We start from the raw sequence: 21702 nt of genomic DNA, 5'->3' as shown, positions 1-21702 counted from the left end.
CATCTTTTTCGGAGATGAGATCAGAACTCTGGGGAAAGGAGAACTGGCTGGGTGGGCTCTAGCCACACAAAGGGAAGCAGGCCTGCTGTGAGACACTAGTGCCCTCTGCTGGGCATGTGTCCAGTCCCCAGCCTGCCCCAGTAGCACATGGAAAAGAGTCACTGGCCATGTTATAAATATTGTTATTTAAAAAACAAAAACAAAACACACGTACATTAGGTCCTGGGTGGAGGAAGAAGTGGTGGAGCCTCAGGACCAGGGCAGGCAGGAGCAGGCACTGATGCTAGAGGGTGACGACCCTGCCCTCTGCCACCCAGGCTGTGTCCACCAACCTGTCACTCTTCCCTGGAGACCCCTTCTCTCACACTTTTATCTATTGGCATCACCCACCCCACATGGCACATACCACCCATCTCTGGTCTGGGGCTGAGGGCAAGGACTGCACTAGTCCAGGGAGTAGGGGAACCTTGAACACCAACAGCAACCTTGAGAGGTGCCAACAATGGTGTGCTGGGGGTGGGGTTACTTTAGAAAAAGTGGACACAGACCAGACTAAGGAAGAAGTCTGAGGCAGATGGTGAGGGTGGCCCAGGAGCCACGGCCTCACACAGACCCGAGGCAGAGAACAGCTCATCGGGTCACTGGTGATCGTCCAGCTGCTGTAGGAGTGTCCGCCGCCGCCTCTCCAGCTCACCCTCACTCAGCTCACTTTCTGACGTGTCCCAGCCTGTCTGTTGGAGCAAAGGCACAGCTCACCCTTAGCCGGCACTGAGGGCCGTGGAGGCTTGACCAGCGTGCTGACTGGCCTAGGGCCCCTGCCTCTCACCTTCTCCTTCTTGATTCCAAAGCCTGGGGAACGGTTAGGGAGCTCTGCCTGCCGGAGCTCCCTGTCCTTGTCCTGTTCTTGTTCTTTCTCATCGCTCTCCTTGCCAGCTTTCTCCTCAGGGTCTGTCTCACTCTCAGGACTGTTCTGTAAGAGTCCAGAGCCCACCTCCTCAGTTCCTGTGGATAGTCTGGGAGTCAGGTAGAACAGAGCTCACAAAATAGCAGGGGCTTAGGTAGAAGTTCCTTCACTCACCGACTTGTGTCTTCTCTTCTTAGTTTTCTTTTTTGGTTTCTTGGCTTTCCGAAGGCCATGATCTGGAGATAGAAAAATCCCTACTAAGTCCCAACAGGAGAAAGGAAGGCTCTTCTTTTTCTTTGTTCTAGCCCCTGTGTTCATTCTTCACAGGCAGGAACCTCATGCTCTGAGGAATTTCAAGTCCGGTTTTCCTTCTCCAGCTTCTTGCCTGGACAGGTAGAGGAAGTTCTTTCTACTCCCACAGGTGCAGCCCTCCCAATCCAGTCTACCCTCAAAGGAGCTGGGGCTTGCGGAGGGCATCCTCTCAGTCTGGGACAACAGTTCTCCAGCTTCTAGGCTCATAGCAACTGCTTACCTGCTCCAAGAAGATGGGAGGAAGGGGAGCCCCGTCCTCCAAGGGCAGCACCCCCACTTTCAACTGAATCAAGTGAGGAAGAGGGCTCAGAGCCTGACTCTGAGGGGTTCCGCCGCCTCCGCTTGGGGGGCCGGAGAGATGGTGGGGGCAGCTCCTCTTCTTCTGACTCAGAGCCCTGGGCAGATCAGCAGATACGTATCAGTACAGAGGTTATCTGCCCTCCAGAAGCCCTCATCTGGGAATTCGAGAGAGGAGGAGGATCCAGGGCCAAAGGAATCCTCAAATTTCCCTCCAATGGAGATAATGTAAGGGGAAACCAAAAGTGTTTATTTCCCCAAAACAACCCAGCTTCCCCCACGTCCCTTCTACCCGCTTACTCACTGAGGGTGAGTGGGAACGCTTGCGATGGTGCTTCTTGCCTTTCCTGCCATGCTTTCGGCCTTTGGTGTGGAGGTGCTGGCATTCAGTCTGCTAGAGGCAGAGGAAGAAGGGTGAGGACGGCACCAGACTTAGCCCCAGGAAGGACTCTACCTCCTAAAATCTGGCTTTGCCTCCCTTTCTCAGGCTAGAGCCTTCTGCCTATCCCAGGGATCCTTCAGGCCTCCCCTTCCTTAGCTGGCCAGGAGTGCCCTAAGGGTAAGAGGGAGGCCACTGAGGTCTCTGTTGAACTGGTCTAAGGAGTTCAAGGGCCTGGGGCAGATCCAGAGGACAAGCCTGCCTCACCTCCAGCACCTGTAGGAACTCCCGGAAGAGCCGGATCCGCTCCGACTCCAGGGTAATCTGCTCAAAGGCTGAGTCACACACAAAACGCTCACGGACCTTGAACGAGGAGAGCACTGCTGATCAGACTAGGCCCCACTCAGCCTGGCCTGGACACCGCCATGAGCACAGGGCAGGGCTGGGGCAGAGAAAGGAAGGGAACTGGAGCTGGCCCAGGGCTGTGACGTGACTGGGGTGGGCCCTCAGTGGTGAAGCACCGCTGCCCTCAGGCTTGAGGGGTGTTTGGGGCCAGGCTACGCTCCTGACCTCTTCCCAGGCAGTGCCTAGCTCCAGAGCAGGCACAGCCTGCCTCAGCATGCTTCGAAAGGCAGCTTCCCTGCGCCGCATCCTGCGTGCCTCCTCCTTCTCCCGCTCCCTCTCCCGTGCCTCTGCTTTCTCCAGCAGCTGAGAAAAGAAGGGACATGGAACAGGGTCACCCAGGAGGGTGGATGCCGGGTCCCACTCAGGCATACCTTAGGAGGTGGAAAGTTAGGGTCTGGGCTTCTACCACCATCCCCTGAATTGGGAATATAGTCGGACAGTGAGTGAGAAGGAATGGAACAAGGCACTGGGATGAATTACAGAACTGAGCCCCATGCCCTGCCCAGCCCCTCACACTATTGAAGGTCAGCTTGATGTTGCCTGCGTCCAGTGCGGCAGCCCTCTTGTCAAAGCTTATGACGTGGGCGAAGTCCTCAAAGGCCGTGTTCACCTCCACACAGAAGCCCCGGTCCTGTGGGCACAGCAATACATGAAGCAGGGGTACCACGTGCCTTGAGGCCAAAGCTGGCAGGCAGAGTGGTCACACTACAGATGGTCAAGAAGGCCCTTGCCTCCAGAAGAGATCCACAGGACTGTGATATGCATTAGAAACCAAGTTATCCAAGTCCTCATCACTTGACAATTAAGCCCCCATGCCTAGCCTTGGTTTGGATGTCACACGGAGCTGAAGGGGTTGGGAGATGTCTCCCAACTGCTGATTAATGCATGAGTTTCTCAAAATTAACTTTTGTTCCTTTGGCTGAAAGCTCTGGCCCCAGCTGGGCCCTCCTGCTGCTCAGTAGAGCTTCCATGCATTCTCAATCAACATTTGCTGACCCCTACCCTTTGGCTCTACTTATTGAGTGCTTACTATGTACCAGGTACCACGATGAGTGTTTCACACATTATCTCATTTAATCCTCTTGGTTCTACATTTAAGAATAGGTCCTAGTATCCTAATTTTACACAGAAGGAGAAACCAAGCACTTGCCCAAGGTCTCACAGCTGATGTATGGCTAGGCAAGAACCCTACCCTGGGTCTCTCTATCCCCAAAGTCTGTGCTTTCAAGCACCACACCAACCCAGGTAACTTAGTCCATGGGAGAAATGGAGGCCACGAAGTGTGCAGCTCCCCACCAATACTAAAAATATCTCCACAGACCAGGCTCTGTGCTTCTCATTTAGGCCTCACAACATTCCAGTGAAGCAGAGGCTTAGAAAAGTGATCTCAGTTGGCCCAAGATGACATGAGTGGTAAAGGAAGCCACTAAAGTTTAAAGTCTGGCTCTCACGTCAGTTAAGCACAGGACAGATTCCCTTCCTCTCCCTCCACATAGCTCTCACCTCCCCTGGCCTTTCTGCTGATGGCAGAGGTGTGTTCCTCGCATTGCTTCTTTCCAAGGGTACTTCCTCAACCCTGCCCCAGTCCTTATCAACACAGCATTCATTCTCAGGGAATTGAAAGCTCCAAGTCACCCTCGTCACTGGCTCCTTCCATCAAGGAACATCCTTTCCACCATGCTGTCCCCTTCATCAAGCTAACTACCTCTGCTGTTTTCCTTTGTTTCAAAACCTCTTGAAATGCAGCAGAAAGGAAAAGGAATAAACATTTATTGAGAACCTATTAGATACTTTACAAATGTTATTTAATTCTCACAACCTTACCTATGAATTACCCGATTTACAGGTGAGCAAACAGGCTCAGAGACATGGAACTTACGGAGATCTCAGAGCCAATAAGCAACCAGGAGTTATCTGACTCTAAAATGTGTCGTCCCCATGCCGCCTCCATGACACTACTCTCCCAAAGGTTGCTTGCGTCTGCTAGCCAAATCCAAGGCCTCCTTCTTGCTCCTCACTCATCTGGTCCTCAGTGCCTCTACCAATTACTTCTTCAACACTCCCCTCTCCAGGTCGACTCCTCTCTCACCTCTTATTACTTCTCTTGCATATGCATGTTCCTGAGAATAGCACTTAGTCCTCTTTCACTACCCAATTTGTACTCCCTAGCAATCTCATCCTTCATCTCTCCTGATTTTCAAACTCATCCTAGACTGGATATTTCAGACACTTCAAATTCAACAGATCTCAAGAGAATATATTTCTCATGAGCACCCTCCATGGATCTCCCTGACCCAGATCTGTCTGCGTGTTCTAAGTCCAGGGCTCTTTGCATTATCCTATGGGATGAGAGGCACCATTATGGTCTGCCTGGCTGTGGAAAGCAAGAGGGACTCGGCTCATCTGCCCTCCATAGGCAGGAACCCAAATGGGGAAAGAGGAAGGGAACTGTCTAAAAAAGCTGCTTTCTCAGGTGGTGTGGAGAGACAGGACTCAGGATAGGCCCCTACAGGCCTATCAATCAGCCACTCTGGCTAAAAGTTAATTGTCCAATAAAATTTAGCTATCCCAGGATAAGGCATTTCTACTTTATATGATTATTTTGTTTTAAAATATGATATTTGCTTTGAGAGTAATTCCCCAAATAGAATTCCTATTTTCTACAGCCTTGCTCTTCTTGTTTTATCCTTATCAGTGGTGCCATCATCCACTTCCCTGACACCTCTGATTCCTTCTTTTCCCTCCATTTCACAAAATCTGTCAGTTCTACTTAGTGACTCTATCCCACTGGTTTTAAATTCTCCCCCCTTTTTTTTTTAAACAGCAGAAACAGTTTATTAACATAGAAATCTTATGTAGAACCTCTATGCATAAAAAAGATTCAAGCTGCTTCACTTGAAAACAGGAAGCAGCACAAAATCCCCCCATACTCAACCCCAACCCTTGCTTGTCTCAAGGCACCTATACAGAAACCCAGAGTGTCTCAGAAGCACAGCTGGAGTGCTATAGCCTGCTCTTTTCTTCTGCTGTCCCCACTGCCCTGGCTAGGATCACCTCCTACCGAGAGTCCTGCACAGCCTACTGACTTTTCTCCCTACTGACCCTCTTCCATCCCTCTAACCCAGCTCCTAGCAGCTAGTGCTTCTTGGACTTTTGTACCAAGTAGCCCCAACAGTAGGAGAGAGGTCTGGGGATAAGTGAGAAGAATATGACTATTTGAATTACCACTATCAGTTTTAGTATTTTGAGGCTTCAAGAACTGCTCTACCTACCACCACAACCTTCCCTAAGGACATAAGGACATACTCTAGACTGAAAGGTTCTACTATACACCATCTAATCTGATCATTCCCTGGTTCCTTATTACGAGAGAAAAATCCAAATTTCTTATTTTGGCATTCAAGGCACTTTACATGCAGGGCTCTACTTCCAAACTGGGGCATATGGTTCCAGAGAAAGAGGATACCTCAGGACAGTATGATATATCTTACCTAATGGTAAGTAATTTAAAATATTAAATTTATATTAAATAGAGAGGTAATATGGTGTTAAAATGCAACACCTACGTGAATTTGTAAGGCAAAACAATACTTCAAAGAAATAGATGTGCAGTGAGACATTTCTAGCTTTATTTCCAGATCCCTTTCAACCCAGGTACCATTTAATCTCTGTAATTAGGTGTACTCTGGTAGAACACTCACCATTTTTTAGATGAGGAAACAGGGTCAGAAAGGTCAAGTGACCTGTGCAAGGTCACACAACTAGCAAGCAGTTAAGCTAGACTTTTACTGTAGACAGTCTGCCTCCAGTCCTGCTCCTAACCACTGTACTGTATTATCTCCTCAAATGCATTAGAATCTTCACTTCCATAAAGAAATATGCTTTCTCTTTGTTTTTTCTTTTGGAACACAAGTTTAGTCCATCACTCACTCACTTTTCCACTTTTGATAAGATGTAAATATTGAGAACTATTTCTCTTCTCCAGTAGAAGAAAAGCAACAGGCCATGAATGATGGTAAATGGCAGCTGACACTTATGACAGTATCAAGAAGGCACTAAGGAATGGTGAGAAGGATGACTTGCCCTTTCTAAAGTGGCATCTCAGCTTGAGTCTGCAGAATGCCTTGCAAATCCAGCTCAATGCTGCTAGATAATCCATACTGACAAGAGAAGCTAAAGATTCAGATTTTTTATGTGACGTTTCCTGGTTTTAAAATGTTATCAACAAATTCCAAATTTTTTAAAAAACACTGTACAGGCCAGAACAATCTGTGTGCTACCAGTTTACAATTAGCTATGCTTCTTCCTCCTCAGACCTGGCATGCCCTTTCCACCCCCTTGCCTTTGCTCTTAGGACCCTGGGTACACTCCAACCTCTTCCACCTACTGATTTCTAAATGTGCAGTTCAAATGTTAGTTCTTCAGATTCCTGTCTCTGTAGTAACACTTGCCCCTTTGTATAAGAGTTCTCATGTATATCTTCCTATTAGACCATGAACTCCTGTGGGTAGAAATTGTGTATTCATTACTGTATCCCTAGTGCACAGTAAAGGATCACAGTAGGTATCTGCTGAACCAAGCTGTATTGCTCCTGCAAAACAGGACTTATCAGGGAGTCCTCTGCAGGGAGTGTGCCCTGCGTCCATCCTGTATCCATCCATAACCCCAGCCTCCCTCACCTTAAGGATGTCCTTAATGATCTTCTTTTCATCATGGAATCGTGCCTTCAACTCCTCCACATAGAACTTGAACAAGTCCAGAGGCGTGGAGCCTGCAAAGAGGGAGGGAGGGGGGCCTGGCGGGCGGCAGCTTCCCAAGGCCTGGGGGCTGCGCCGAGGACAGGACCAGGGAGTAGGGGGTACAGAGAGGCTGGCAGGGCAGGAAGCCAGGCCAGAGAAGGGGGAGCCTGGCTGCCTAGCCTGGCTGCCTTACCCGGCTGGCCCAGCATGTTGGCAAAACGGACATCAGTGCTGACTGCTGGATATAGCTCCATCCAGGTGGACATAGAGTGCAGCTGCCCTGTCTCATGCAGCTCATCCAGGAAGGTCTGAGCAGGGAGAGGCCAGTTATAGGGAGAGTGAGACAAGGAGGGAGGCAGAGCCACAGAATGAGGGGGAAGAGAGGGAATGGCAGAGGAAGAGGCAGGGACAATCAAGATTGAGGAGATGCAGGAAAGAGAGGCAGAGATGAAGAGATGCAGATGGAAGGCTGAGAACAATGCAAAAGGAGAGAATGTAAATACACAGAGAGGGACAGAACAAAAATGTGAGAACAAGCCATTCCCGGGAGGCAAAGAAACAGAAACCTGCCTGCAGTAACCCGTAGCACTACCACCCCCACTACCACCCGCAAGGTGGGGGAATAAACTCTGCCTGTCTGGCGCCCCACCAAGGGAAATAAACATGGCCTAGCTGCCAAGTCGTGCCTGTAGGGTGCTCTCTGCTGGCAGTTTCTGGGTGGTGCATACATCTAGTCTCCCTAGAAGAGCACAGTCCAGAATTGAGGGGGTACAGCAGAAACAGACTGCAGGCAGAGAGAGGTCTCATGGAGCTTGGACAGGCTAGGCACATAAAGAACAGGCAGCCTATCCAGAAAGGGGCAGGGAATGGGTGAAGAGGTGCTCTAGGGCAGAGCCGAGCTCTGATCTAGAAAGGATGGCAAAGATACCTGGAAGGCCTCCCGATTCTTGCGTTGTTGGCGTCGCTCCCGAAGCCGGGCCCGCTCCCGTTCCTCCTCCTCTTCCCTCTCCAAAGCTCGAATGTGCTCCTCAAAACAGATCAGTGCATCTTCCTTGTCCATGTCTAAAGACAGGCAGGAGGTTCAGCGGGCACTGTACCAGGAGGACACCCTCTCAGACCCCAGCACCCCTAATGTTTCAACGATGCTGTCCTACAGGTGCTAGGGATACCCAGGGTGGTGGGGGAAGGGCCTGGAGAGGGCTCTGTGGGAGCAGCCACTGGAATGGTGGTTCTTAAGAGGGAATCATTAATTGTCTAAGAATAAATGAGCAAGTATTCAGCTCTTGTGAATTCAGTTATTAGAAGCCATAACATGAAACCAGTTGTCTTGGGATCTGACGTTTCACATCTTAGGGAACTGGGAATCAATCAGGCTTTGATGCAATTTTAGAAAGTGAATTTCAGTATCATCAGTGACTACAGGCCAACAACAGTCTATTGTAACATGTGACCACTTGAGGCCTGTAGTGCTATGATGCTTTAAGACCATATTCACATGAGCTAAAACCATCATCACTGACATCTCTAGGACTTAAGATTCCTATCCTAGAGCTCCTCCTCCAAGGACACACAATGTCTAGCCCAACAGTGGACCCCAGAGGCAGGGGTGTCCTGAAACATTCTGGTATCCCCAGAGTCCAGAGAAGTACAAGGACTGGGTGAGTGTTGAGTACTCCTAGGGTGTCCGGGAGGGCAGGAGGTACAGGTGAGTGGGGTGAGGCAGACTCTGGGGTCCCAGGTCCAGTAAGGGAAAGGGATAGCTGGGATTGGAGGCCCAGGCTTACTCTGCAGCTGATGGTCCTGAGCAAAGCTGGGGTTATCCATGAGGTACTGCTGGGCCTGGGACCACGTGGTTTGGAAGTTGACACTACTCATCCCATCCAGAATGCTCTTTAGGGCCTGGATATTGCGGCGCCGGAGTTGCTTGGCCTGTTCCTGGGGAGCCACAGGATCAGGGTGAGGCAGGGCAGGCCAGAGCTACCCAAGTAGGCCTGGGAAGAGGAGGACCTGGGGAAAGGTAGCTAGGGAACCCTAGGAAGGAGGCCATACTCAAGACTTTCATGTCTCAGGGAAGGGGAGGGAGTACAGGTTACAGACCCATCTCTCAGAGACTTCTCCTCACTACACCCAGGACTATAGGCCCAGAGCAGAAATGGGATGTGCAAGTCCCATGCCAGCTTCCAAGTCAGAAGCTGGGACACTGGGGAAGTGGAGAAGTAAATGGCTAGGGTCCATAACAAAGCAAAGACAAGGAAAGTCCAGGATAAGATGGGCTGATGGATCCTGCCCAGCGACCATTACCTTCTCCTTCTTGGCCAGGAAGAAGAGGACATCATCATAAACCTCTTTTCGATCCCTCTCAGGGACCACAGCCCAGACCTCCAGGTCTCCAAAGGTCTGTTCTGCCCGCCTGTAGAGCATATGAGCTGTGAGTAGGTAGACAGAGAACAGAGACCCTGGACCTCTGTGTTCTCAGGGTTCCCAAGCCCCCAGTCCAGCCTGGCCCCCTGACCGGTAGCGGGTGGTGGAGGTCATGCGTTCATGCTGCTCCAGGAAATGCTGCAGGGTCTGCTTGGCCTCCTTGGCCCTTAGACGGGCCTCCTCCTTCTCCTCCTTCTCCCGCTGCGCCTTGTAGGCATTGAATGCCTGCTTTTTCTCACTCAGTTTGGGCAAGGCACTGGGATAAAGGGTAGGAGTGGGATGGGGATAGAGAAGTCACCCTGAACCACCCTGCACAGCCCACACTGGAGGGTCATGAGACACTACAGGGTGCAGCGGCTTCAAGGGCACAGATGTCTGGGATCTGAACACCATTCACGGAGAAGTAGGGGTGACAGGAAGTGAGGGGAAGAGATACAGCTCCAAGACACTGCAAATACTGGGCCCTTTTGCTTTGGGGTTCTCAAGTCACCCTATCCAGCACCCTCATTCCCCAATTAATTCAATTCAGTTTGATTCAATCCAATAAGCATTTATTGAATGTGTTGTGTCAGATACCTTTCCTTTCCTTCTCCTGGAGGCCCTCCAGCTTTTCTTCCCCTTGCTCCCGAGCCCAATCTATCATTGTCCTGACTCTGGTTCCCTTAGGGCTGAGTGTTGAGCTGGGGTTTCTTAGGAAGTCCCTAGCATAGCAGCTCTCGTGAACAGGGCCTGGCTCCCTCTGCCCAGGCCTACCTGTAACGGGGGTCGGTGACCACCATCTTCATGGCCTGTTCCCATGAGGCGTTGGAGGGGACAGCCTGGAATGAAGCAGGTGGGAGTCATGGGGCCTGCCCTGCTCCAGCCCCCTCCAAACCTTCCCTGGGAGCCCACTCCAGCACCTTGTCCCTCAGCAGTTCCTTGAATGCCTGCTTTGCCTTCTCCCGGTTGCTCCAACTGAGGCCAGACCTCTCTGGTTCTGGCTTTGATTCTTCCTCCTCCTGCTGTGGCTGATGCTGTCCAGAACTGGAGGGCACAGGGGACTCAGCCACAGGGTCCCCCAGCCCTCACAGCTTTCAGTGCCCTGAACTCTTGGCAACCTATCATCTCCTCCTTGTTCCTCAGGGCAGCCTTTTTCTGCCCTTCAGAGGTCACACCCAGATCTTCAAACCCCTCCTGAGAGAGAGGCCCAGCAGAGGACAAGGGTTGAACCACGCTGGGAGTCTGAGGCCAACATCGGGAATGCCATGGGGGGCAGCCCTCACCTGCTGGGGCCCTCCTCCAGCTGCTGCAGGAACCCCTGTTCCAGGGGCTGGGTGGCCTCCGACACATCACAATCTTCACTCCCACCTGGCTCAGGTTCCAGGAGGCCTGTGGGCACTGGGGTGGGGCCAGGAGGTGCAGGTGGGGGGTCAGGCTGTGGCTGAGGCGGCTGTGGCTGAAGTGTCTGTGGCAGCTGCTGCTGCTGTTTCCTGCAGATGAGCCAGAAGGGCAGTGTCCAGGAGGAGAGCAGGAATGGAGGAGTTCAGGGGCTGGCTGGTCTCTCTATCCTGGGAAAGACTGGGGCCAGAGGGGATGACTCCACAAGGAGACAAAACTGGCTCTTCCTCCCACAGTGTAGAAATCATATCGAGAGAGTCTATTCCCACACTCCAGGTGCCCCAACTATAAATGGATAGTTGGGCAAGTCACTCACCCTGCAGCCTCTTGTTTGACTAGAACTGCGATGGGAAAAGATAACACAGTCAGTCACAGGGGCAACAGAGAACCTCCAGAACTCCTGACCCGGCCCACTCGTAGGACGTCTCACCCTCTAGGTCATCCAGATCCTTGGGCCGGGTCCAGCGAGACTCTTTACTCTGGTTGTTATAGTAGTAAGGTTTGCCTGTGTCTGACTTGTACTCTTTCCAGGGACATTGCGACAGGAGCAGCTGCAAGAGGATGGGATAGGAGCCATCAGTGGGCTGGGCATGCTCTCCAGCCAGTCAGGGGAGCTAAGGAGACCCAGTGAGTAGAGGACACAGGAACCTTTAGCTACCACCTGGCCTGGCTCAAACTGGGGAAGGTGGACTTCTTGAGATCCTATGGAGATATTTCCAGGGAGGGTGGGGAGTGGTCAGGGACCTTGGACCTTGGGATCAGAGGAACCATCATGAGTATGGTTAGAGACTAAGGGAAGGCCAAAGACTTGGAAGGGTCAGGGCAGCTGAAAGGAAGGGCCAGAAAGCCCAGCTCAGGACCTCTGCCTTGGACTTGAGCACGCTGGGCTTCTCCCACACGGACTGCTTGTCGTCAGCATTGTAGTAGTAGATGCGCCCATCTGGGGCCACATGCTCACTCCATAGGGCCCTCTGGGTGGGGGGGGGGCACAGAATGGTAGTCAAGGCCCCTTTTCCAAAGCCTCTCCTCACCCCAAAGATGTAACCATCAGTCCCCGACTCTCAGGCTTTCTACCCAGAGACCCCCGAGCTGGAAGAACTCACCGGAGGGCCTGTCCCAGCCACAGCAGCTAGAAAAAAAAAAAAGCCACAGGATACATACTAAGTCCTTGCTCCAACCTCCATCTTATCCCCACCTATGCCTCCCGTATTCCATCCCCAGTAAATATTCCCCTGGTCCCATCAATATCCCAGGCTCCCTGGCATCCCAACAGGCATGATCCAGGGTGGGCTCCAGTCCACGGTCCCCTCTCCCCTATGCCCCCCAACCTCCGAGCCTGGGGGGAGCAGGCCCCCAGAAGACTCACAGCTGGCGGTGTCTGCACCCGGAGCCGTCTGCCGAAGAAAGAGGAGGGGGAAGGGTTGGGGCCAAGCCCAGTGGCCCCCAGGACCCAGGCCATGGGGGATGGAGAAGCAGGCCAGGCCAGAATCCATGTGTCCTGCTCCTAGAGATGTCTGCTCCCTAACAGGCTTCCCCCACCCTTTAGGGCCATGGCTCTGGGATCCCAGGGGAGAATCACACAGCAGCTCCATTCTTCGTTCTCCTCAAGTGAGAGTATTTGGTTGAGACAACTCCCAAGGCACATTCCTTCACAGTGGATGCCAAATTCTGTATCCTACCCAGACTCTGCTACACTGAGCAATAGCATAAGAAGGCACAGCAAGATCCCCAGGTGCTACTGACTCTTCTGGGGACAAAGAGGATGTGAAGAACTGTATTCATGTGTCCACAGTGTGTGGCTCTGTGAAAATAAGTGTGCTCCTTAAGGGAGCTGGACAAGGCATGGGAGTAACAAGAGAATGTATATGCCTTTGGGGATGAGTGGGAAACTACAAGAGCTGAATACATGGCTGGCGAGGAGGATTTGAGTGTGGGGAGTGCTGCTGGGGACCTGGGTGGATGCGATGAGAAGAGGGAAAGAATGGAGGTTGTAGCCCTGTATTCCAAGTCAGACTCACGGGACTGCAGGGCAGAGCCTGCTACCTGCTGGCCCCTAGCGCTTACCGCTGCGGTGACAGGCACCGCTGGCATCAGCATTCCTGGCATCATCGGAGGTACCATTCCTGGTATCTAAGGATACAAAGAAGACAGAAACCAACCACCAAGGTAAGGGCTGGAACAGGAGGGACAGGGCACCTCAAAGGGTCCTGAGAGATCTCACTGGAGCCATGTCCCTCACTTGGGCACTTCCTCAGGCAATCCCCAGCTTCTGGCCTCTCACCTTGCCTGAGAGTTGTCTCAGTCATTCAGCAGACAAGTCCACATGGATCTGCCCCAAAGCTCCCTTCCTTCCCCAGTTTCTGAGGCCCACATGCCCACTCTTATCTCCACCCCCAGCTAAAGTGACAGGGTTTTCTGAGGCCCCAGGGGAGGAGAAACAATTACCTGTGTGAGTGGTGGTGGCGCCCCCATTGGTGGAAGCATTGGGGGCAGGATGCCAGGTGGCATGGGGGGGATAGCTGGTGGTCTCTGACTCATGGGGGGTAGCCCCATCGGAGGAAAGGGTGGGGGGATCCCTGGAGGGGGCATCTGGAAATGAGAAAAGGAACAGACACTGAGCAGGGAAGACATCGCCTTGTCAGAGGAAGAGAGGACCTGTCAGGAAATATCCACCGCCTCCCTCCCTGACCCTCCACCCTCCTCTGAGGCAATTCCAAGGCTTTAGTTTGAGAAGCACAAGGCATGAAACTGCCTCCCTCCTCACCACTGAGAAAGACTGATAACTGGGGTCTAACAGGCAAGCGCACAGCTTCTTAATTATAATGGGAAAGGAAAGGAATAATAAGGGAAGTTTAACAGCACCAGACTGAGACTGGAAGGCTCCACCTCTTCAGCAATTCTCCCCCAAAGAGGCCTCTCAGATGAAGGGGCAGAAGGCAGGTATCCAGGTACCCAAGTACCCCAGTCCCCTGCCTCCCATCCCTTTCTCTCCAACTCATGACCACCAATGCCATTCCAGCCCGAATTCTGTGGCATATTTAAAGAGCACAGGTAAGGAGTAGTGAAAGAGATAGATAGTCCCACCCTGCCCTCACATTAATGGGGTCTTTTCCCTTCCACTTCTCCTACCTCCAGCCCCAGTGTGTCCTAAGGTCAAAAAGACAAAGGGGGAATTGTCAATGTTATGTACTGAGAGCTTCACAACAGCTCTCCCCACCCCAATGCCCAAGTAAAACCATCCCTCTTCCAAGGGCAGCAAAAGGGGCATTACAGGAAAACTGTGCTGGTGATGCAGCAGTGGCTAGGGGCTGGGGAGCTGGGGGTGCAGGCTGGAAAAGCCAAGCCCAGGGAAAGACATAAAACTTACGAAGGGTGGTGGCATCATGGGGGGCCCCGGTGGGAAGGGGGCAGGCGCTGCTGGGGGCCGGGGACCAGAATCGGGAACCGACTGTTGAGGGAGAGAAAAGTCATAGGACCCAGGATGGGCACAGAGATGGGCTTTTTGCAGAAGGGAAGCAGAAGTGGTGAGGATGAAAAAGGAGCACAAAGTTCAGGAGGGTCTTCAAGCCCGATTTCCTGCCCACCCCAAGCCCTGAGCCCTTGGTAGGTTTGCTCTCTCGTGCCAGCTCAGAGCCAGCTGGCTGAGTCCCTTGAATGTCATCTTTATTTTGAAAGTTTCCATTTTGCCAAAGCAACAGAAAAGATGAAGGAGGCTTCACTACAGGCAAAGACTGGCTCTACCCAAGGATTCTAACCCATTCTCCTGCCTGTCGGCAAGGCTGTGCCTCTCTCAAATAACTTAGAGGTCTCTTCTATTCCCAAAGTATCTAGGGAGGGAGTCACCTCTTTTCTGGTTTCCCTACCTTAATTAGCCCATTTACAGAGATTGATTCCAAAGCTCTCTCAACACAAATAGTCGCTATTCTTTTAAATGCTTGTCTCCCTAATTCTCATCTCTTCATGACCAGTTTCCTGCCCTAATGGACCTCATCCTTAGCCACCTACTTTCTTTGACATCTTCCACATCGAATTGCCAACTTCATCTCTTTGACTTTACCTCTATCCCCTTTTTGGTGTCCATCCCCTCCTCTACAAATCCTGAATTATCTCCCTGTGGATGTAGGCTTTGAACAGCTTAGGTTGCCCTGTCCTACCCCGAATGGCTGTCCGCATCCCATTCTTTAGTTCTCAGCTTAAGTATCACTTATTTTAAAACGACTTCCTGACTCTAACATAGCTCCTTCCTATTTCTCTATCTGATCCCCTTTTTAGTTTCCTTATGTATACAATTTTGTAATTATTATGTTTGCCTGGATATGTTTTCCCCAACAAGAGTGTAATAACATTCCATGAAGACAGGGATCATATCTGACTTGTTGGAAGCTGGATTCCTGGTACCTACCAGCATCTGGCACATAATAGGTATTCAGCAAATATTGAATGAATGAAGAACAAATGGAACAAACCTCTATATAGAACCTTCTAATTCTAAAAATTCATTTTATAGGCATAGCCCTACATGGCCAAAATGCTGTATGTTTAAGGTTTTCATTTCAGTATTATTTGTAAAAACAAAAGATTGGAATCAACATGAATAGCCACCAGTAAAGGGCTATGAAATTATACACATACATAAAATACAATACTAAACAATTATAAACAAGAATGAAGCAGCTTATTGTCTCAATATGATCTCTAAGATATATTAACAAGTGGGAAAAAAAGCAAGGTGCAGCAAACTTTTATCATTTGTATAAAAATCAGAGACAAAAGATGACACACAAGAAATGGTAGAAAGGGACAGAGGTAAAGGGGAGACTTTTCCCTGTATGGCTTTTGTATCTTTTGAATACGCAGCCATATGACTGTATTGCCTATTCAAAAACAAACAAACAAACAAACTCATGTAAGTGAACCGAGGCTTGGAGATGGAGCTAAAGGGCCCAGCCCTTCTGCCTCTTTGCCTGAAAGTTAGTGGGTGATAGGGAGGAATTCCAGGGAAAGGTGGTATCTGGCTAAACAGAAGGTACCTCACTGCTGCCAATTTCCCCTATGCTGAGAATGCTCAGCATTTAAAAATGCCCTTTCATGTCTGCCTTTAAAATATCTGTTCCTGGCCAGATGCGGAGGCTCACGCCTGTAATCCCAGCACTTTGGGAGGCAAAGGCGGGCAGATGACGAGGTCAGGAGATCGAGGCCATCCTGGCTAACGTGGTGAAACCCCATCTCTACTAAAAATACCAAAACAAAATTAGCCAGGCATGGTGGCAGGCGCCTGTAGCCCCAGCTACTCGGGAGAGGTGGGAGAATGGCGTGAACCCGGGAGGCAGAGCTTGCAGTGAGCCGAGATCGTGCCACTGCACTCCAACTCCAGCCTGGATGATAGAGCGAGGTTTCGTCTCAAAAAAAAAAAAAAAAAAAAAAAAATCTGTTCCTGGCCTGGTGCGGTGGCTCACACCTGTAATACCAACAGTTTGGGAGCCCAAGCAGGCGGATCACCTGAGGTCAGGAGTTCGAGACCAGCTTGGCCAACATGGTGAAACCTCTACTAAAAATACAAAAATTAGCCAGGTGTGGTCGCACATGCCTGTAGTCTCAGCTACTGGGGAGGCTGAGGCACGAGAATTGCTTGAACCCGGGAGGCGGAGGTTGCACTGAGCTGAGATTGCACCACTGCACTCCAGCCTGGGTGACAGAGTGAGACTCTTTCAAAAAAACAAAACAACAACAAAAAAAACTATCCTTCACCTTGTCCTAAGAAGAAAAGGGTATGAGCTAAACTACTCCAATGTGACTCACCTTTTCTAAGTGCTCAACTGCTTTAGTTCTGTATTCAGACCTGCTCTTGCCCTTGACGCTTTCCTCAGCATGGGAAGTCAGAAACTAATCAATAGTGGTGGAAATACAATTTTCTGTGTCACACTTTCCTATCTCAAGCTGCCTCAGGAGCCTCTCTAACATCTTTGGGTCCTACCAGGCTCCAGGGAAGCCTGTCTCAGAGACTGGCACCGCACCAATCAGTTGTCCAAATGGAAACCCATGAGTCACTCTCTACAACTCCTTCTTCCTTGCCAATAAATCACCAAGTCTTGTTAACTTTACCTCCTCAAGATTTCTTGAATCTATCCATTTCTCTCCATTTCCTTTTCCACCCCCATCTTGTCCAAGCCACCATCTTTTTTCATCTAATTGCAGTGGCCTCCCAACTGTTTTCCCCACATCCACTCCAATCGGCAGCCATAACAAGCTCTTCAAAGTGCACCTCCGACTGTTAGCCCCCTGCTTAAAACTCTTCAATGGCTTCCCACTGCTCTTAGGGTAACTAGTAAACCCCCTGCCCAGTGAGGCTATGAGGGCGTCTGCTACCCAGCTACATTGCCAGCCTCCCCCATGCTGAGCTCCTGGGTCTCAGCTCCAGCCCTACTCACCTTCTCTCAGCTCTCCCACCTCAGGCATCCACCTTTGCCTGAGAAAACCAGGTTGGCCCGGCCAACCCCACACACCTTGCCTACATACACTTCACATCTACCAATCATTTCTTCATGAAAGCTTTTCCCAACTCCCTGAACTAGTCAGAGCCCTCTTTTATATACTTGTACAACACCATATACCTTCTCCTTCAGCAAGTATCCAATAAGATTTTATAGTTATTTGTACAATCCTGATTATATTATTATTCTATTTGGCATGAATAAAAAACAAATGCTGCCAATCAAATTATAATATCCTGTCAATTTAAAGATGCATCCTGACTTGACAAATGTTCAAATATGAGTCTCAGAATTATTGAAATATAATATCCGTGGCCCCTACTAGACTGAAAACACTGAAGGGCAGGGACTTCATCTGTTTTTGCTCACCTCATATCCAGTTCCCACTGTGTTTTCCTTACCACCCTCTAAGTAGGTGCTAATAAATATTTGTTAATTTAATGACTAAATGGTCTTGGCAAGTCCTACAAAACAGTAGGGGGCCACTGGTAAGTTAGGTCTAGTAGTTATTCAGGGAACATAGAATGTCAGAACTGGAGGAGACCCTGGCAGTCACCCCAGGTATCCTCCTTTTTCAGGGAATAATCTGTCCAAGGAGCCACTGCTGGTTAGGGACAGAACCAGGAATGGATCCAATCTGCCCTCTGGCCCTACTCCCTTAAAAGCAAAACTCCTGGCCGGGCGCAGTGGCTCAAGCCTGTAATACCAGCTCTTTGGGAGGCCGAGACGGGTGGATCACAAGGTCAGAAGATCGAGACCATCCTGGCTAACCCGGTGAAACCCCGTCTCTACTAAAAAATACAAAAAACTAGCTGGGCGAGGTGGCGGGCACCTGTAGTCCCAGCTACTCGGGAGGCTGAGGCAGGAGAATGGCGTGAGCCCGGGAGGCGGAGCTTGCAGTGAGCTGAGGTCCGGCCACTGCACTCCAGCCTGGGTGACAGAGCGAGACTCCGTCTCAAAAAAACAAAACAAAACAAAACAAAAAAAACTCCTACCACATGAAGCAGGTCTGTTTGCAATCTAGTATATCCCCTGCAACCTAAGTGGTTAAATCACCAACGACTCAACATGTTATTGATAACTTACAGGGTTCCCAATTGCCTACCCTACAAAATCTTTCATCTAACAGTCAAAGCCTTGCAACGAAGGCCACCCCACACTCTCCTTTGCTCATCCTGACTCAATGGCTTCCCTCCTCCTCTTTTTGCACAGAATTGTTAGATTACCCTCAGGTGAAACACATTTCTTTTATTCTACAGTCTCATGCTTTGTTCAAGATGATCCAATATTCACCTCCTCCAGGTTACCCTTATGACTATCCCACACACATACACACACTCCTACCTGTGTCCCTTCAGGATAAATGATGCACTACTTTGCAGAGTGACATGCTACTCTGTGAATGTTTGCTGGGTGTTTCATGTGGGACTGCTTGTCTCCCACTCACATGGGGATTTCCCTACATTCAGGGATTGAGTTTTCTCCTTTTATACCTCCCCCAAGTGTTTAGTCAGGGCCCTGCACACAAAGTGCTGTGATCAAATGCAGTCTCATCTCTAACCTTATTAGATTTTTGCATACTGGAATATCCTAAAATGCATTTTGAAAACAGCGAGTACACGTGTGTGTATGTACATCTGTATAAATTATCTGACTATAGGCTATGACAGAAAGAGGTAGCTTGACAGAGGTCTTTGTGGCTTGGAAAAAAGAAACTGGAATGAAATGTTGGCATGGGAAAACCTAATAAAGCTAACGGTATACAGTCATCTTCAACTTGGGATGAAGACCTCTGGCCAGGATTCAGACACTGGCCTATTCTGGACAGTTCCCCAGAGGACAGAACAATGGAATAAACATAAACTACTATGGAACTTCCAAAGGCCTTCCTTTCCTGAGCTTCCAGTGTTGCGTCCCTACTTTCCTGCAACACCCCGTTCCTCTCCTACCTGCTGCGGTGCCATAAAACTTTGGGTCTTATTTTATTTCTGGGTGAGAATATGAAGAAATAACTAGTGACAGGGAAGGATATAGAAATGGTTGCTGAAAGAGAAGCAGATCCCGTGTCTTCCCTGGAACAAAAACACATTTGTGGGCTGAGAGATGATGAAGAGACACTTGATCATCTGATCATACGTTCACCGGGGCCAGTGAGGGGCCACCCCTTCCCCACCACTAAAGATGCAATCAACATTTCTGAGACTTCACATCTAAAGGGCATCTCAGAACTGAGCACTCAGAAGAACAAAAGGAGAAAAGGACAAGAATGGAGAGACAAAAGGAAAAGAACAGAAAAAGGGAACGATAATAGCTAATATTTACTGAGCACTTATTATGAGCCAGACACTGTGCCAAACACTCATTTAATCCTGGCAACCATCTTAGAGGTTATTACTCCCATTTTACAGATAAAGAAAATGAGGTTCAGAGATTAAGTAACCTGACCAAGGTTCCAAGACATTAAATGGGAGAGGCAGGTTTGGAATCCAAGCAGTCTGACCCCAAAGCCTGTGCTTTCAACCAGTTCACAAAGCTGCCTCCCAGCAAGGATGATGGCGCCACAGATGATACGTCTTACATTGAGATACATTTTCCTTTTTTCTTTTTTAACCCCAATCCTTATACAATCCAGAAATCCTCAGCGAGCCAGGTGTTCCCAAGGTCCACTTGGTCTGACTCAATCCCACTCCCTGAAGTGATATGTGTTGGAAGATGAAGGCTGGGAGGCACATCTCTCAGAAAGTGGCAGCCATCATCAAAAAAGAAAAGGCTGAGAGACCAGCTGGTTATCCTGTGATCTACCTGCCGTCCTTCTTCAGCTGCCCCAAACAGCATCTGCCCTTCCGTTTCAGACCATCCTAGTTTCCAACTTTCCTGGACCAGCCCTACTCTTCCTCTTGCTCCCCAAAGATCTGCCTTATTAGAAAGTATTCCTGTTGTTGTTTTTCCCCCCCCCCCCCCCCAGACAGAGCTTTGCTCTTGCTGCCCAGACTGGAGTGCAATGGCGCGATCTCAGCTCACCGCAACCTCTGCCTCCCGGGTTCAAGCGATTCTTCCGCCTCAGCCTCCAAAGTTGCTGGAATTACAGGCATGTGCCACCACGCCCGGCTAATTTTGTATTTTTAGTAGAGAAGGGGTTTCTCCATGTTGGTCAGGCTGGTCTCAAACTCCCAACCTCAGGTGATCCGCCCACCTTGACCTCCCAAAGTGCCGGGATTATAGGTATGAGCCACCGCGCCCGGCCCCTATTACTTCTTTCTGATCCTGCCATCTCATCACTCTCCCTCTGAAGAAGCAAATGGTTCTTTTGGTCTCCATCATTGCAGAGTTAGGTTTCAACCTCCTCCTCTCCTTAGAGTTCTTCCATCCCTCCAACAGGATATGGCTAGCCCGCCCCAGCCCGGCAGGCCTTCTGTCTACCATCCCCCCCGCACCCGTGGGGATTTCTCCCGCCCCAGCCCAAGGCCTCGCCTCCATCTTCATCCTTTCCTTTGCTTCCCTACCAAACCCATTCTCCTAAACTTCCTCCTCAAAAACCTCTTCATTAAGACCCTGGAAGAGATCTGGGATTTAATTTTCATGCATTTCCTTTTTTAAAAAATTGATGGGAAATCTGAGGCCCAAAGAAAGGTAGTGACTTGCCCAAGGTCACACAGAGTCGTTAGTTTGTTGATGGCCAGGGCTGGGAGCCCCTTTCCTCAGAGGCCCCCTCTTCGCCTCAGGAGACAAGCTCTTGCAAATGCGGGAAGGTGAAGCAAGGAGTCCCAAGTGGTCTGAGGAGCACCCAGGCTTCCAAAGGAAACGGGCGCTGGGGCTGGGGGAGGGGCATGTCGCACGCCAAATATCCCAGGAGGGGAAACTGGTCCCCACCTGTACCCTGGTCCCCTCATCTCCGCCCCCTCTTCTTTCCAGATCTTTCTCCGCGAACCTACCCCCACCTCTCCCCTTCCCACTCCTCACCCCGTCCCGCCACTCTCGCCCCTTTCGCCCCCGGCCAGGCTCCATCATGGCCTCCCCCGCCCCTTCGCCCCCAGTCCCCGCCCCCATCCCCCTCCCGGGCTCTCTTCCCTCACCCTTGGCCCCCCATGCCCTCCCCGGGGTCCCAGATATCCCCAGTGGCCTCCCCGCCCCCTCGGCCACGGCCCAGGCCGCAGGGGGCGCTGTGGGACCGCCCCGAGCCCCTCCACCCCCGCGCGGGGATGTTACCATGCCAGAGCCTCCGAGCAGCTGGGCCGGCTCAGCCCACCCGCCAGTAAGAGCTGCTCTGATTGGCCGGGCTGCAGCCGGGAGGGCGGGGTCGGCAGGGGGTCGCACCCCTTCGTGGCCGGGGCTCCGGTGGCTCCCGCCGGCGAGCGGGGCCCCCAACCGGCCCGGTGT

General features: G+C 50.8%; 1 protein-coding gene across 30 annotated transcripts; it reads right to left on the bottom strand.

Annotated features, from left to right (window-relative positions):
• Window positions 1-166: 166 nt before the first annotated feature.
• Window positions 167-21702, bottom strand: PRPF40B (pre-mRNA processing factor 40 homolog B). 30 transcript variants are annotated; one of them, XR_012420233.1, is made up of 27 exons: window positions 21532-21702; window positions 14202-14282; window positions 13964-13981; window positions 13280-13423; window positions 12899-12964; window positions 12201-12228; window positions 11938-11963; window positions 11695-11805; window positions 11265-11385; window positions 11151-11175; window positions 10720-10926; window positions 10357-10480; window positions 10211-10275; window positions 9549-9713; window positions 9338-9446; window positions 8821-8971; window positions 7965-8098; window positions 7230-7505; window positions 6977-7068; window positions 2812-2928; window positions 2463-2600; window positions 2160-2255; window positions 1818-1907; window positions 1437-1611; window positions 1079-1140; window positions 827-970; window positions 167-731 (listed from the first exon to the last, which is right to left on the bottom strand). XR_012420233.1 is itself a non-coding variant. In XM_045365191.3 (27 exons), exons 1-27 carry the CDS (start codon window positions 21532-21534, stop codon window positions 639-641), a joined length of 2700 nt encoding a protein of 899 aa, XP_045221126.2. In that variant the 5' UTR covers window positions 21535-21702; the 3' UTR covers window positions 167-638. The 30 variants fall into 30 exon arrangements, 23 of the variants coding, with proteins under 23 accessions (XP_045221126.2, XP_045221127.2, XP_045221130.2 ...); XM_045365191.3 differs by having other exon boundaries at window positions 7230-7344; XM_045365192.3 differs by having other exon boundaries at window positions 1818-1904; window positions 7230-7344.

The sequence above is a fragment of the Macaca fascicularis genome, chromosome 11, assembly GCF_037993035.2.
Source record: "Macaca fascicularis isolate 582-1 chromosome 11, T2T-MFA8v1.1".
Classification (NCBI taxonomy): Eukaryota; Metazoa; Chordata; class Mammalia; order Primates; family Cercopithecidae; genus Macaca; species Macaca fascicularis.
This window is presented reverse-complemented; position numbering and strand designations above follow the sequence as displayed.